At 39.0% G+C, this 18,277-nt stretch overlaps 1 protein-coding gene across 1 annotated transcript in view; it reads right to left on the reverse strand.

Moving 5' to 3' along the window:
- The window catches only part of CATSPER3 (cation channel sperm associated 3), an 824,052-nt gene that overhangs the window by 377,658 nt on the left and 428,117 nt on the right, over positions 1–18,277 (reverse strand). The window contains exons 4-5 of the mRNA XM_044069898.1: positions 10,331–10,471; positions 10,128–10,244 (exon numbers count right to left, since the gene is read on the reverse strand). Of these exons, the coding sequence (XP_043925833.1) occupies positions 10,128–10,244; positions 10,331–10,471 (258 nt within the window). The remainder of the gene's footprint in view (positions 1–10,127; positions 10,245–10,330; positions 10,472–18,277) is intronic.

Genomic DNA, 18,277 nt, shown 5'->3' on the forward strand with positions numbered 1-18,277 from the left:
ATATGTAGACTATAATAATTACAAGATTAAAATTCCTAACATGTCCATCATTAACTAACATTCCATTATGAAGTACTTGAACACTGATGAAAAATCTATGTATCCATCTTGATCCAGGATTTCATTTTAGGTATTAAATTCCTGAGTGCTGCAATCAACTAACCAGTTTAAAAGCTTTAAAATAGTACGAGAAATGCCACCAAATAAAAGATACTTGTAATTGCAAAATATCACACTGCAGTTGTTCTGATGTTGCAGAATATTGGCGTCTCCTAAATATCCATTATAATTCTCCTCAAACATGATATCAAGGTAGGCTTGTATGAAATACCAAAAGAAACTGTCCTAGTTCCAACCGCAACTCAGATGAAAAACTGCCATTGGACTGAACAACCAAAGCTAGACATTAAAAACAAAAAAAAAACGCATTACATCAAATCTGTAGCAACCCAGATATTTAAAAGCAAATCCAAGGGAATATTAAGCACACATATCTATTGAGTAACCACAAACAAAATGTGACAGCACTCCATGGGTGACAACCACCCACTGACATTGTCAGGAGCTGTACTACACAGCTACCTTGCTGGACAAATGTGAGAGAATTGTTGGCCCAGGTGCTGAGATCCCTGACTACCATATCCATGTGGACTGAGGTACTAGTGTTGCTGTTAGATGTAGATGAGGAGTGTTTCCCAAAGGTGACAATGCTGCACTTTATTGTATTTAGTCTGAGCTCTTTCTCTGCATATGACTATTTGCAAGGACTAGTTCTTGCTAAATCACCTCTTTATCATTGGGAGAAAGGACAAGAGCATCCAACTTTTAGTCACTGGCAAATCTGATTAGCTATATGTCAGAGTTTGTGATATGGGGGTCAGAAAAGTATATACCAAACAGGAAGAGTGCCAGTACTGAGTCACATGGTGCTCTACTGTTTTCTTTCTTACCTTCTCATGTTGCACTTGGCACCTTAACTGCATGAGTTCTGTCTTTTAGCTAGTTTGCAATACATCTTACCACATAAGGGTCTACCTTTAATTCTTTTAACATTTTTACAATGCCAGCATGCAGTACAGTGTCAAATGCCTTGGCTAGATCCAGATACTGTGTGGAACAATCTGCCCTTGTTGTGTCAGAAATGATACATTTCATTGCCTTGAAATTAGGCTAGTTAGGCTTTTGTGCCTCTAATTCCCATGGTCTGTGGAAGAGCCTTTTTGTACAGTGACACCACTGCAGTTCTCCAAATTTCAAGGATATGCCATGTGACTATGCTTAAGTTAAAAAAGCACAGGAGAGGTTCAATGAGGACCCACCTGGTGCTACTTGTTAGGCATCCAGTTAAAAGTGTCTGAGCCCCTTGAAAGTGTTTTTTTTTTAATTTGAGAGAGTCGAGCCAGGATACGTTCCATGGTAATCTTATGGAGTGAGTGGGACTTGTGGGACTTAAGTAACTGTTTCTCGAGTAAAATTAGCATGAAATCTGCCTGTAGGTATGTTAGCAATATTTTTTCTGGTAATGACATAATTAATTAGTTCTGCACATTGCAATGTGTTATTTCTCAGTTTCTTAATGTAACTAAAGAAGAATTTGTAGTTTTCTTTGGATTATGATGGAAGTTTTAGTTCATGTTCAGTTTCGGTCTTTTATAGAATTAGTTTTCTCTTTCAGAAAATTCTTATGAGATGTCGCCTTTAGTTTAGAAATGATCTTTCACAAGCCTTCACTCTGGTCAGTGTTTTCAGTTTATCACTGTCCTTTAAAGCAGATTTGTGAAGTCTGCTGAGTTACTGAATCACTTGTTTGTTTCTTTAAGGATTCTATTTAGTGAATAATGCCGAAGGAATCAAGCTTGTCAATGGGGCAACATATAACACAGAAAGCTGTGGGTTCTATTCCGACACAAGGTAGATAGACTGATGACACTGCAGTGCACCATAAGGGGGATGATGAACTCTTGAGTGTGTTATCCTTTGGATCAGATGTTTAACTGAGGTCCCATCTGCTTGAATTGGTGGTAGCTCAGGCTGATGTAAAAGATCCCATGTTACCTATCAAGTAAGGATCCTTTATTTCTATACAAAAATAACTCTGAATTACAAAATATTTACAAATATTTACATATGTATGTTGTTGTCTTTCGGCTTTTGCCGGTTAGCGGTCGCCACAGCGGAACTCTGGTCCACTAATGATTGGAAGTAGATTTTCACGAACTCTGAGGTGCCAGCTCGACATTCAACCTTCAACGAAGGCACGCCCATTTATGCATGTCTTTTGAATGCCCACCCAAGCACGGGGAGGACATGCAGACTCCACACAGAAGGCACTCCCCACACTCCAGATGAGAATCGAACAGGAGAACCTCTTGCTGTGAGGCAACAACTCTACCGCTAAACCACTGCAGAACTCAATATAAATATACAAATCTGGTTACACATATTCTTGATTTCCTTTACAACCATGCTGAATTTCACCCTATTAGACCTCACTCCTTTTTCCATAACCATCATCTGATTTTACTTAATATTTTTGCTAAAATCCATTTACCATTAAACATAATTTCATTTATTTTTTCATTCCATATAACCCATATAACATAAAATAACTTTTTAACTATTCTTTTAACACATTCTTAACTTCTATTCTAATAATATCCATATTTAATCATATCCATGTTAATTTTATCCACTTTGTTTATATCTTCAAAATATTTTCTTTATACAGTTTTCCCCATAACTTTTTTACACGTTTATATTTCAAAAGCACCTGTTCCGTAGTTTCTTCTTATTGACAATGTAAACATATTCTATTAATTTTCTTTTTAAATGGCATATTTCCTTTTACTGGCAATTTATCTATTACCAGTCTCCAAAAAAAAAAAAATCTTAACATTCTACTTTCTGATTACAGAATTTGCTTCTTATTTTTAGAGCTTTAATTTAATTTTAATTTAATTTTTTCTGTCTGTTAGATTTTTCCATGGTTTAACATAGAAATATTTTGTCATTACATTCTTATACCATACTTTTCTATCTTTTTCTATATCATCAATTTTTATTTCCAACAAAAATATTTTTCTTGGTAACATTTTATTTTTTCATTTATAAACTCTTTTTCTCTTTTACTCTCTTTTGCCATACCCCCCAAACTTATCATACTTACTTACATTAGTTTTACTACTAATCTCATATATTTTATTTATCTACTTTACACTTTGTACAAATTTAATGAAGCAGAGTATACCACACTGGGTTAATTAACCCTAAACCTCCTTCTTTTTTATTTACATACAAAACTCTTCTTTTTTACTGGGTTTAATCTAGCACCCCATATAAATGAAAACATATCTGCAATAATTCCTTTTCAGATACTGTTGTCAACATGCATACACTTGCTAAGTATGCTATGTTTCCCTTCAGTGCTGAATTTATCAAATAAGCCTTTCTTCTGAATGATAATGTATATGTTCTTCAGAAAAGACACATTTGCTTTATTTCTTGTCTTGTTTTTTCCACTGGATTTTACTTACATCTTTATTCCTAAATTTTATACCTAACACAGAAATTTCATTATTTGTAAAATATAAACCTCCGATCTTCACTACATCCCTTAAACTTTTACATATATCTTTATTTAAAAATATCCCTATCATTGCTAGATACTTATTTGTGCAAATTCTTACTTCTTTTATCCAATTTTTTTTTGCAATTATTATAATGTCACCTACAAATGTTAACAGAACTGGAATTCATAACCCTTTGGGTGTTATATATCACGCCCCCTTCATTTTGCAATTTATTTCACATACTATCACATTCATAACTAATGCAAAGAGTGTACAACTCACTGGACATCCCTGTCTTACACCACTCTTCATATGTACCTTTCGGCTTAACTAGCCATTTACAAGTATTTTTACTTCATTATTGTTTAACTTTCCTCACTTATATTATATTTTTTCATCGTTACCTATAAGATTTCATGTCCAATTGCGTCAAATGCCTTGCTAAAGTCTCCTATCATAATTTTTCGCTATTTCTTTTCTCTTCATAATATCAGCCACAATTTCTCTATCATTAGTAATTCTTGACAACCCTTCCTCTTTCTACTATATATGCTATCTTCAATATTTTCCATTTTAGTTTTAAATCTCTTTTGTATTATTTTCATAAAAATCTTATAATCATTATTATTCAATTCGATTGATCTCCAGTTTTTTAATTGTCTTCTATCTGCCTTCGTCCATATGAATTTAAGTATTCCACTACATAATTCCTTATATATAAAACCTTCATTTAACCATCCATTCAAAATCTTTAAAAAAATTGCCAAGCTCTTAAATATTTATACATTTCATACCTTATTCCATATGAGCCAGCAGCCAAATCAATATTTAATTGTCCTAATAGAAATTTCCTTTTCCATTTCTTTATTCTTTTTTTCTGTTAACTTTTTTAATTTCTATGTTTTTTCAGTACTTTCTTTTTTCTTTAAACATTTCTTGTACATATTGTACACTATTCATAATCTTTTCATGAGTTCTTTCTATTTCTCCTTTTATATTTTTTATTTCTCTCGTTACACTACCATGCTCCTTTACTAATCTGTTTAAGTAATTTGATACTTCTCTTTTTCCTTGTAAAAATATTTTGCTTACATGACAGTTCTTGTATTTTTCTTTATTTCTTTCATATAATTCTTTTTTTTTCAAAGTACTTTTTATCATTATGTTCTAAATCTCCCAATGCATCACCATATGTTCTTTTATATTTTTCTTTCTCTTCTTTTCTCGCATCATATTGCCAAAAAAAAACATGTTTTTACATTTTCCTTAAATATTATATATTACTCAGACCAATTTTCATAAAATGCTCTCACAGTAATATGATTTTTCCATAACTGTATTACTAATCGCATTACTTCTTCATTTCAAGCTTTCCCATTTGTCTTTATTATTTTGCCCATTTTTATATATTCAATGTTTTCCTTTATCTCTAGCTATATTGCAAGATGTTTAGAAAATCCTGTTTTGAATACCTCCCCTTATCATACAACTAAACCCTCTGACACTATAAAATAATCTATTTCAGTTCTATACATACCCCTTTTGTAAGTCCATGAATTTTTGTCCCAAGGTTTTAACTCACAACACCTTATAACTTCTTTTTTCTTATATAATTTCCTTTCTTTTTATGCTTGCCTCTTAAATCACAATTACAGTCTCCTGTTATTATAATTTCCATATTTATCACTACACAGTCTAAAATCTGATGAAATAAGTTTTCCCTTTCTTCATAATTAGTATAAGCATATATTAGAATTCTATATACTTGTTCTTTCCATTTTTAATCTACAATGGTTAATCTTCAGATTTTTGTTAAAGTTACATCTAATATCTTTACTGTATTTTTACAGAACAGGGCTATTCCAGAGCATCTCTCATTTCCCAAATTCCAGATTATCTTTCTTCCCCATAGTCTGTATTCTTTTTTTATTTGTTAAAATCTTGTGTCTTCTAGTATAATTACATCTATATCATATGTATTACACCACTCCAAAATTCATTCTTTTTAGAATATTCTTAATCCCATTCACATCTACAGAAATCACTCCAATTTTTTTCATTTTCCATTTTCCTTAGATTCAAAGTTTCATAAGTTCATAACTAATTGCTAGGATAGCATTACTAATAGGCCATTGTAAGCCTAACCAATTTCCTTCTCAAAGATGAGAATAAAGCCCTGTACCTTGTGTCTGTGAGTCAAACACCTTAACCAATATACTAAGCTCCTTAGCTGTATATATTCTTTTTCATCCATTTCCTTTCTTTTTTCTTTTCTACATATTTTTTTTTGTCTTTTGCATTTTTACCAATAGAATGTGTTTCCCTTTTACTACCTATGTCTTCTTCACCACTTATTTCACAACCTTTTTCAATGCCCTCTTTATTACTTTTTTATCTAATTTTTCTTCTACATTTACTTTTAAAATATTTTCTCTTCATTCATTTTCTTCTCTTTCTTTTCTTTTTCCTTATTCTTTTCTTTTCTGCAATCCATTCATAAATGTCCAATTTTGTTACATTTATAACATTGTGATTACATTTTTTGAATTATGTTCCATTTCCCCACAAATATAACATTTTATTTTGTGGCAGTTACTTATCAAATGTCCTTTGTTACCTGAACACCAAAGGCAGAGGTGTGTCCATATTCATTAAGGATATCCACACCTCCAGGCTAGTTGCTCAGCATAATGCAGCCGAGGTTATCCAAGTGCAACTAACTCTGGGCAAAACTGCAATCCAAATTGTAGCTTGCTACAGATCACCTACCATGCCCCAGGATTCCCACTCCTCTTTTCTTGATGTACTAGAAAATATTAGGGTTCAACCAAACACCCTAATAGTGGGCAATTTCAACGACCCCACCATTAACTGGGAAAACTACTCATGTACCAACTCCTTTGCTCAACGCTTTCTGGAATTCATAAACTCCAATGCCCTGGATCAACTTATCCACACCCCCACCAGGGGCAACAATATCCCAGATCTAGTCATTACCAATATGAGTGACTGGTGTTCCACACCTGAAGTCAATGCCTCATTGGTCCGATCCGACCATAAGCTAATAACCCTAGATATCCACATCCTGCCTCCACCCCCCCACCACCATTAAGGAAACCATGGTAAAAAATTTCTCCAAAGCCAACTTCATTCTTCTTAAGATAGAAGAGGTGAACTTCATGACACCCATGCAGATGGACAATACAGTTACAACTACTGAATCCTACACAATTGCACTTTATAAGCACTTACATGAGTGCATGGATCGTGCTATCCCAAACAGAACCAAGACGCTATCCTCCAAAAAAAGGAAGCCAATCTGGTGGTCCCCTGCCATAAACAAACTGTACAACAGAAGGAAGAAACTCTTGCAAAAGAGAGTAACATCTCATGAGTGGAGGAGCTCCCTGGTCAGCCCCAGTAAAAATCTGCGATCCCTGATAAAATCCTCCAAAGCTAGTTATGAAAACAAAATCACCACTGATTCTAAAGACAACCACAAAGCATTCTATAGCTATGTCAAGAATCTCAATGGCAACATTCAGATCTGCTCTGAGTTACAGCACAATGGCACTAAATATACAGACCCAACTGATATTGCCAACATCCTGGCAGACAGGTTCAGTGCTAACCTTACCCCCCCACTCACCCCCTAAAGAGCCCATCTCTATACCGGAAGAATGCAAAGTTCCTGTAAGCACGGCTGCACAGGTAAAAACCACACTCTCCAAAGCCAAGAACACAGCATCCATGGGACCAGACAACATCCCAGGCTGCGTTCTGCACGAACTACAGAACGAACTGGCACCCCACCTAAGTACCATGTTCAATCATAGCCACACCTCAGGCTTTGTGCCTGCTGAATGGCGCACAGCAATGGTTATCCCACTCCACAAGGGGGGAGCCACCACGGACCCTGGGAACTACCGCCCCATTAGCCTTACGAGCCTGGTCTGCAAGGCCATGGAACGTATCATCATGGAACTTATAAACAAAGACATTGGTAATCTCCAACCTCTGGATCCCACCCAGGTCAGATTTGTAAAAGGCAGATCATGTCTTCTAAACCTGATAGATTTCTTTGAAGCAGTCACCAAAGCCGTAGACAAGGGTAAGGTGGTTCACAAGCCTATCTAGATCTTGCCAAGGCTTTCGACACCATCCCCCACTCTGGAATTATAGATAAACTCACTAAACTAGGTATAAATCCCTGTGTCACAGATGGGTTGCCAACTGGTTCACTGACAGAACCCACACTGTGAAAGTAGCAGACTCCAAATCTGACTTCAGACCAGTGACAAGTGGAAAACCACAGAGTTCAGTCCTGGGTCCTCTCCTGTTTAGTATCTACTTCTCTGAAGTACAGGCTAACACAGAAGGTCTTTGGCTAACGAAGTTCGCAGATGACTGCAAACTAGGAGCCATAATCGAAACTCCTAACGATGTGGACATCCTACAAAAGGGCCTCACTGAGACAGATGCCTGGTGTCAAAGCCATGGCCTCAAGCTCAATGCCAAAAAGTGCATTGTCATCCCCTTTGGTAAAAACTCTGTACCCATGAACTACAACATAGGCGGTAGTATATTTAACACCGAAAGTGTGATAAGAGACCTTGGGACACAGGTGGACAGTAGTCTCTCCTTTGATAATCACATCGCCACAGTAGTCAGAAAATCCTTCTACGTGCCACACCTCATCACAAAAGGTTTCTCATCCAGAAAAAAGAGGTCATTCTTCCCCTCTACTCATCACTCATTAGACCCATTATAGAGTACAACGCCCCTTTTGGTATGTACCTAACAAGACATCTACAACAACTGGAAAGGCCGCAGAAATACCTCACAAAGAGGATTACCGGCCTCAAACAGATGCCCTATGCAGACCGTCTCAAAAAACTCCAGCTTTACTCCGTCGCATATCGCCTACTCAGAGGTGATCTCTGCCTAACATACAAAGCTATGTCAAATGACATGCTCCACTTAAAGAAATCCCAATCCCTCCGAGCTACACGCTCTAGGGACCTAAACCTTGTCACCACAATAAACAGAACATGCCGGACGGATAGATTCCTGTCCCAGAGACTTCCCATACTCTGGAATAAACTATCTATCTATTTCAAACAAAGCTCCTCATTAGCACTCTTCAAGAATAATCGTGATGATTGGATGGGAAATAGGAAATTCACCCCGGGGATCATCTCTGTGGCTCTGCTCGACAGTGGCACAGGAAAATAATTTCCTTGGGTGGCAAAAGCCAGGGTACCTTTTTGGCTGGGCTTGTATACGCCCCAAGGCCAATAGTATAGTACCTACCTATGAACCTAAAAAAATGTTTTGGGTTGTCCTCAGTATTTTACAGTACCCTAACCCCCTCCACATTTATCATGCTTGGTATATGTATAATTTTTGCTCTTTCTGTTTTTAACACAACATTGCAATATTTGCTAGCAGTCCATAAACCCCCTTTGTCATAAACTTTTGCAATATGCAGTACTTCTTTACATAAAGCTTTCAAATGCCCTTAAAAAATGTCTCTTTCTACCTCTGTTTGAAATTGTACATGAATCATCTTTGTTTCCTTGTTAAATACTTTTATCACATAAAGATTCCATGAGTTACGGTCTTTCTTTTTTTCATACTCTCTCAGAAAATTTTTCATTGAAAAAAACAGTTTTGGATATAATGTCACTAAATGCATCTTTGTTAATAAGAATAAATGTTACCTCATTTGCTTTTACACCTAAAGGAGCTATTAAATTGTCCCACACTTCATACATGTCCATTTACTTGTCTTCTTTACTTTTAGTATGTCTCTTGACATACTTCCGTTTTTCATTTTCTTCTCCTTTCTTTTCAGCTATTCCACTTTTTTTTCTTTTACTTTCACTGCATATCTTTTCTTTTCCATTTCACCACTATTCTTCAGGACTATCACTGCATCCTCCTTTTCTATTTTCTCCATAATGTCCGCCCGGAAACATCTCCTTCATTTTCTGGCTCACTCTGCACAACTATTTCTTTAAGTAAATTATCCCGCAACTCTCCCAACTAGAGGGCTATAATTATAAATCCATCATTTGCTGACTCATCTTCATGGAACAAGTTTCCCTGAAATATTTCCTCAGAGTCCTGCACATATTCTCCAGTCTCGATATTTACTTTCTCCTCTATCTCTTTCACCAATCCATCACCTCCTTCTCTCTCCATCTGCCTCTGCACCTGGAACGGAAACAGGAAGTGCTCCTCCAAAATAGATCCCACTCATAACAATGACAAATAAGGGAAGTTCCTCAATTCCCTAGCCAAATTACCCCTAGTAGTATAAATACTACCTCCACAATCCCCTGAAAAAAGGCCACTAGCCTAGTAGGACTAACCCAGTCAACAAAGGATAAATAAAATAAAATATAACAATAATTCAGACCACTACCAATGTTAACACAAAAATCTTTATCTGGCAATCTTTATTTGAAACTCCATTAAGTATGTGTTGAACTCCACCATAAATGTCTTTAAAATATATATTTTGAAACATTAAAGAATTCATGTAATACATACCTGTTTTTTTATTTGCTGTTGGTCATCTTTTTGGTGCTTTTTCAAGACTTTTATTTTCTCTAGCAGATTCTTGATTCTTTTTACCCATGCTGATTTGTGAAATTTTTGACCGGTTTGCTATAAAAAGTAGAAGCTTAATTTGTGTTATCAATAATATGATTTATGGAAAATAAAACAATATATTAGAGAAATAAAATGATTACCTGAATGGTCATAATAACCACTCCAATAAACACATTGAAAAATACAAAATATCCACATATTATGAAGGTCAAGATGAAGGCTGTGCCTGTTGTGAAGCCATGGTTTTCTAAACTTGCATGAGTAGTTGTCCAGTTATCAAGCTGAAATTGAGCACAAAAAAAAAAAAAAAAAAACATGTTAGCAACTTCTAAGTCCCTGAAGTAGTGTCAGTACAAATTGCACAATTATTTATTTTATTTATTGCCCAGTAAAGTCTCACTGGGCAAACTGCCCCTTTTCAGAAGAAGCTCGGGGAGAAAAGCTCCACAGTATATAGTTGTACATAAACAGTGAATGTAAGGCAATTCGACTGCAACAAAGTCAAATACAATAGCAAAGTATCACTCCTATTAGTGACAGAGTAGATCTTGTTGCATTTACAGACAACTTATGAGGCTATTTTACTGTCTGGCAGTACTTAAGGTTTCTAAAATATAGATTCTTTAAGTAGTACTTCTAGGAACAGCATTTAAAAACGTCATTAAAGGTTGAATATAAATAGTACAACTTTCTAGGAATCACAATCAACAGACTTTATGTGTATTCCATATAGTCTTGTATAATGTTCAAAGGGTCATTTCTACTCACAGACCAACCAGTGTGCCCATTGCAAATCGAGCATATACCAACAGGAAAAAGTCCAGCTGCTGAAGTACCATTAAGCAGCCAGACTTTCAATTGGCATATGCTGGAGGGCACAGCAAAATATGAGAATAATCATGTACATTCTGCGAAATTACAGAAACATAAACATACCCGATTTTCCATGTATTTCTGTACCACAAACTATAGAGAAAGAAAAGTATCTGAGGCTCAAACCTGGAACCCATGGGTTCCAAATTCTTCCAAGCACTTCTCAAAGGCACCAGGCCAGGAGATGGATGGGAGGGAAGTGAGGAGGAATGAAAATGGACAGCACAGACACCTAGCTATGGTAAGTACATAACTTCTAAATCTGAGGATGTCCTTTTCATTCCTCCTCACAAATGGATCAGAGCCCCCAGTACATGATCCCTTGGTGGCCCTTAAGGAAGGATGTTTTGGAGCACAGTCAAGCCAAAAGATGTCCTGTTCCCAGAAACAATATCTAACTTATAATGTGAAACAAAGGTATGAGTCTTAGACCAAGTGACTGCTGCACAAACTTTATCAATTGAGGCTCTGGAAGAGAAAGCGGATGAAGTATCCGTAACCCTGGTGGAATGAGCATTGGGAGATCGGGGCAAGTCTATACCTTTCTTAGAGTAAATGAATGAAATAAAGTCTGTTATCCATTTAGCTAAAGTGATTTTTGAAACTGCCTGTCCTGACTGGCTTGCTGAGAAGGAGACAAACTGATCGGACTTCCTATGACTGTTTGTTATGTGGAGACAGAAATGTAGTTGCCTGTGAACATCCAGGAGATGTAAAAGATATTCACCTTTGTTTGAAAATTTGGGAAAGAAAACTGGTAACTGAATGGATTGGTTAATGTTAGACTCCATGGCCACCTTACGCATGAAAGATGGACTCCATGTATGAGGGGAAGATGGTGCACACCACCTACCTTGACCTAGCCAAAGCCTTTGACACTATTCCCCACTCGGGCATAACAGATAAACTCTCCCAGCTAGGCATCAACCCGTATGTTACTAGATGGGTAGCTAACTGGCTCACTGATAGAACCCACTCAGTCAAAATAGGGGAAGCCACATCTAGTAGCAGACCAGACCCATAACAAGCGGTGTACCCCAAGGATCGTTCTTGGGGTCCCTACTGTTTGGGATATACTTTTCTGAGGTGCAGGCCAAAACCAATGGTCTGTGGCTGACCAAGTTTGCAGATGACTGCAAGATGGGTGCTGTCTTAAATTTCCCAAGTGATGTTAAAATCCTCCAAGAGGGCCTTACCCAAACTAATGACTGGTGCCAGAAGCATGGCCTCAAACTGAATACCAACAAATGCATCATTATCCCCTTTGGGGAAAATTGTGTCACTACTAATTATCACATTAATAACAACGTACTAAGCACACAATCAGTCATGAGGGACTTGGTCACCCAGGTTGATAGCAACCTGACTTTTGGCCACCACGTTGTCTCCGTTGTATGGAAGGCTTTCTACATGGCCCACTTCATAAGTAAGGGTATTTCATCCTGGAACAAGGAGGCCATAACATCTCTGTACTCCTCCCTTATCAGACCCATTATCAAGTACAATGCCCCATTCAGCATGTACCTTGCCATGCACATGTAGCAGTTGGAAAGACCACACAGGTTTCTGACCAAGAAAATCCAGGTTCTCAAACACCTATCCTATACAGATATGCTAAAACCCCCGTACCTCTACTCAGTCTCATACAGACTGCTCAAAGGTTACCTGTGTCTGACACACAAGGCCATCTCAAACCCAGCCTTGATGGAGTTGCTGCATATCAGTAAGCCAAACTCAACTCACACAACCCGCACACAAGGCCTCAACCTGGTCTGTGAAATTAATAGAACTTGTTGGCGGGACAGATTTGTGTCCCAAACACTCTCCCATCTGTGGAATAGACTCCATCTCCATGTCAAGCAGAGTACCTCACTAGCCCTCTTTAAGAGGAACCTGGATGACTGAATAGGAAATAGAAAATACATCCTTGGTATCCCACCTGTGTCCCTGCTGGACAGGAGAAACAGGTGCTGATTTTGTGGGAACATGGATGAAATTATTGGCTAGGCTTATAAGGGCCTCCAGGCCAATAGCTTAGTATCATCATATGAAATCTATAAGAAGGATTTGTTCTTAAGGATACTCTATCTTTGTGAAAAGTGATGTAAAGTGATTTGGCTGGCAAAGCTTGAAGCTCTGATATTATCTTAGCGGAAGTAATAGCTACTAAGAAGATTGTTTTCCAAGAAAGAAATTTCATGTCACAAGAATCTGCCAGTTCAAACGGCTTCTGGGTAAGACCTTGCAATACCACTAGAGATCTCAAGGGGGAGAAGGATCTTTTATTGCAGGTCTAAGATGAAAAACTCACTTCTTGAAAGCATTACATAATTTGGAAGAAAAGAGAGAGATGAGTTTCTTTTCAGCATGAAAATTGGATATGGCAGCTAGATGGAGTTAATGGTGGAGAAACTAGCTCCTTCCTAAAAAAAGAGTACTGAGAAAAAGGAGAATTGCCATGTTGATGCAGTAAGGAGTCAATCGTCTAGATATAGAAGCACCTGGAATTCTTTTAGCTTCAGGTGAACAGCTACAACTGCTAAACATTTGGTAAACACCCAGGGGGCTGTAGTGAGTCCAAAGGGAACCACTCTGAACTGGTAATGACTGGCTCCCAGCTGAAAGCGCAAATAACTTCTGGAGTGCCTGTCAATCTTGATATGATAGCACATGTCCTGAGGATCCATGGAGCACATCCAAACCTCCTTACGTAAAAGTGGCAGAATGGACTGAAATGTAACCATTCACAATTGTAACTTCTTGATGAAAAGATTCGGGTTGCTGAAATCCAGAATAGGTCTCAGGTTCCCTGTCTTTTTTTAGCACTAAAAAGAAGTGAGAATAAGTTCTGAATCCTCTTTGCTCAGTAGGGACCTCCTGGTTGACTCTTTTTTGTAGAAGTTTTTGAACTTCTTGTACTGCATACTTCCTCTGACTGGGTGGTATGTTGGGCAGTTTCCTTCTTGGACTTGGAGGAGTTAGGAAAAGGGAATGTAATAGCCTCTGGATATTACATTTAGCACCCAGTTATTGTTTGTTATATGGATAGATGACCCCCAACTGCCTCCAGAGATGGACAGTTAGGCAGCGCTTCATAGGCATGATAGGTCCTATTCGGGTAAGGTTCCCTGGACCCCTAATTATGTGGACCCCCCTGCCTCTGGTTGGCACCTAATGTTGAAAGCTCCCCCTCTGCCTCTGGAGGAAGTATCCCTGTATCAGTCCTGAAAAGAGTCTTGCGACTTCCTGAACTAAGTTTTCTTCCCTCCTCACTGGTTCCTGGAGAAGGTCCTCTGAGGAGTAGAAAACTTAATCCACATGGGAGACAATTCTTTCCTTCTTGCTCACTGTGGGGTATTGTGCCTTTCACAGATGGTCTAAATAAGGAGGACCCATTGAAGGGGGTATTAATGAATGATGCCTTGACGGGTTCCACAAAGTCACAAAGCCATATCCAGGCATGTCTCTTAATGGTCATGCCTGTACCAGCTGCTCATAAGGTGGTTTCCACCACATGCAAAATCAACCTCATTGAGGAATTGGTGAGGGAAGAAAGAGTGCCGGTTGGGGGAGACCTTTTTCAAGTCCTCCTCCGACATGGTCTCAGTAAGAGAGCTGGATAATTCCTTAACCAGGTCTCTATGCAAATGGATGAAGCGTGCCAAATAATTCAATGACTTCAGTGAGAAGGTAGCTGAGAAGTAAACATGCTTTGCATGTCTGTCCAATGCTCTAGTCTACTTGTTAGGTGGATGGACAGTGGAGCTTTGCTCTGCTAACTCCTTCTTAGTAGCTGCTGAAACAACAATGGCACCTATAGGAACACCTATACTCCAATAAGTATGATCTGATGGCAGATTTAGGAACCTGTTGAGATGCTTAGGGATATGCTCACCTGTGGCCAGTTCCTTCCAGAACTCATCTGCCAAGGAGTCACCCAGGAAGAAGACAGGCCCATCCCGAAGCTTCCAGGAACACCAATTGCTCAGAAGAAGGCAGTTGGGCAGACAATCCACCTTTTTGCTGGAGAAGTTCTAAAATATTTTCAACGAAGATGCCCTCAGGTAGTGATTGAGGAGATCTTTCTCCCTCATTGAAATTGGTGTCCTCTGTGAGGGACTCCACAGGGGAGTCTATGTGCCTCCTTTTACACTTTTTCTTTCGGGGGACCTCCTCTGTGGGGTTTTCCAGGGAGGTATCAGAAGACGGGGGGACTCCCTGAGGCAAAGTAATCTGGAGTCTCCTCAGGACAAGCTGACCTAGGCCAGGAATGAAAGTCTCAGTGCTCAGATATGATGAAGGATGGGGCAGACCCTGGGTGTGAGGAGATGACTCTCTTAACCTAGAGAAAGCCCTTTCTGCAACCCAGAAAGCCGATGGGCCCAGGGAGGCCCCCTCCTTCTCCCTCGGAGCTGAAATCACCAGTAGGGAAAGAGCAGACCCACACATGGATCAGAGGCCTCCCGACAGAACCAGACCAGAGCTGTTGAAGGCCAAAGCTCCAAGGGGAAGTGACAGATCTGACAAAGTTGGAGCCAAAGTCAACCCCCCTAGAGTCGGCGTCAATGTCTCAGATCTGGGACCTGGTCTGATCTGACAAAACCAGAGCAGGGCTGGGCGGGGATAGAGTCAGAGTCTAGGAAGGAAGTTCCTTAGATTTGACATTGACTTTCTTGGGTACCCAGCTCCTGGGATGTCGAAACCAGAGGTTGGATCAGAAAAGGAGTCTACAAGGTAGGAGGAGGAGCACTCGTGGATCCGAAATGGGACAGAGATGGTAAGACCGCCATCTGAATCTGAGCCCTGAGGAACTTCGGCACCATTCTCTGCCCATATCGGCCTCGGTGAAGCTTCGGGAAGACCTGGAAGAAGTCGAAAAAGCATGTCTTGACTTGGATGGGGTTTGATGGACTTTTGAGGTAAGAGCTGGGGATACCAGTTCCACCTGGAAGGCCAATGTCAGGGTCCTAACCACTGGATCCAAAGCCTTGGGATGCAAGGAGGAAGTGCCAGGAACAAGGGATCCTGATATCACAATAGGATTCGTATTCTTCCTAGAGGTGCTCGGAGCCAAGTTCTGGAGGTGCTCGGATCTGATGCTGATTGATCCAAGACCTTAGAGTTTTGTTCTTCTATGCTCAAAGGACTCCCCAGAGGAAGCAGAGAGGGGGGTACTTGGAGCTAGCATGTTTAAGGGGGGTTTGAGACCCAGACGTGGAGGACAGAGGCAACAACCCCTTTAAAATGAGCTTGTTCCTGCAGTCAGCTAAAGCTCGGGAATTGGAATACGCACACACAACACACTCCACATCTATGTGTCTTGGACCTAAGCAATAGACACACTTCTTGTGGGCATCAGAGTTAGGGATTCTGCACCCACAAGAAGTGCATCTCTTGAAACCAGTTGGTTTCTCAGACATTATTCACAGTTAACACACACACACACACACACACACACACACACACACACACAGTAATAAGACAAAACCCATACACCGTTAACAACAGACACAGTCAAACAGCTATGTAGACTATATATCAAGCTATCTTAACTAGAAAGGCACACTTTTTTTTGGTAAGATAGCAGTGTGCCAATGGGACAGAAGAAAGACAGGAGAAACTCTAAAGTCCCTAATGCTGTCAAGGAAAAGAGGTAGGTGAAACAAAGAAAAATAAAAAATTAAGGCTACTTAACAACTGCTTAGAAGAGAATTGGCACTTATCTCTCAAAAATCTAACCAACACCACTAGCTTGAGACTGGAACCACATCTGGATGCAATGCATGGCAAATGAGATCTGAGGAGTTAGGAAGGTATGGTGCATCATGGGTAGAGGGAAGAGCTCGAGACTTGAATCCTAAAGTCTTGGAAAGTGGCAGAGTTGGATCCGAGACCCATTCTTGAGGAGGAATGAAAAGACAACATCAGATCAATTTTTTTCTTAAATAATGTCATTGTATAATAGCAGTGATCCACTCCTGTGTGGGGGTGTTTCAGTATTTACTCATGATTGGCTTGTTTAATTACTCAGGCTTCACCCTCATGATCAAACCATATCAACCGTGGGTAAATCCTGATATACCCACACACAGTCGTGGACAGTCATTGAGCAGACTTTACACATTGCGCATATAGTTATTTGTACTATTCTTGTACTACATGCTACATCTTGTATATACATATTTACATCATTTTATATCATTAAGGTTATTAACAGTGCACTACAACTGTAAGGAAAAAGAAAGTATTAGCTGGAAATGTAGTTAAAGGTTAAAAGATGAAGGTTAGAATGAGGAGATGGAGATGGGAAAATAGTGTCTCAGAGAATAATGCTTGTGAGTAGAGGCAATTCAGTCGGGTTAGACAGTTGCAATATAGACGCACTTAGCTAGTTTAGCCCATTGAGGAGAAATAATGACAAATTTTTGAAGTTTGAATAGCCTTTCAGTCTTACTTTGAAATTGTATAACTGGATGATTTGTCTAAGACGGAAGAGATGGTGTTCCAAAGCTTAGCTAGTGTATGTGAATAGAGGATTTTACTGAAGGTGTTATGTATATTTATTGTGTCTTATAGGTATGCGTCTTGAGAATGCAGATCCCTAGTGGCAGTATACCACTATAGTAGGGAGGCTATGGACATTTGTTGGGTTGGTGTGATATTATATGAGCTAGTTTTAAATGGGTTTACCTTAGGTAGTTTGGGAATTCGAGACAGCTGATTTTTTTTTGATGGCAATTCAATAATGGGTCCTATTAGACAGGATGCATTCAAATTTTGTTATAGCACTGTTTAAGTCTAGCCAGTTGAGTTATATGCAGCTTACTGAAGATGAGGGAGCTATAAAGAAGGGTATGTAGTAAGAAAGTTCTTGCTGTGATTAGGGTTTATTCATGAGATATGGTTTGGCATGATACAGGGTCCCTAGCTTTTAGTGGGCTTTATTGATAAACTAAAGTTACGTACTTGTCATAGCAATAGATCTCCGTTGTCTGCTTCCATCCTTTATCAACGGTTTGATTATGAGATCTGTCCTGGATCTGACTTTGGCCACTCTTAGACATTGGATCCAGTGCTCAGGCTCCTCCCCTTACCCATAACCCACGGTAAGAAGAGAATTACCTCAGATTGAGTTTGCCCCTATACCAGTGTAAAGGAAATTACTCTCAGACCTATAAGACCAAATACTTCAAAGGATGAAAAACAGCTGCCAA

The sequence above is a fragment of the Protopterus annectens genome, chromosome 4.part0, assembly GCF_019279795.1.
Source record: "Protopterus annectens isolate FY-2018-M chromosome 4.part0, PAN1.0, whole genome shotgun sequence".
Classification (NCBI taxonomy): Eukaryota; Metazoa; Chordata; order Ceratodontiformes; family Protopteridae; genus Protopterus; species Protopterus annectens.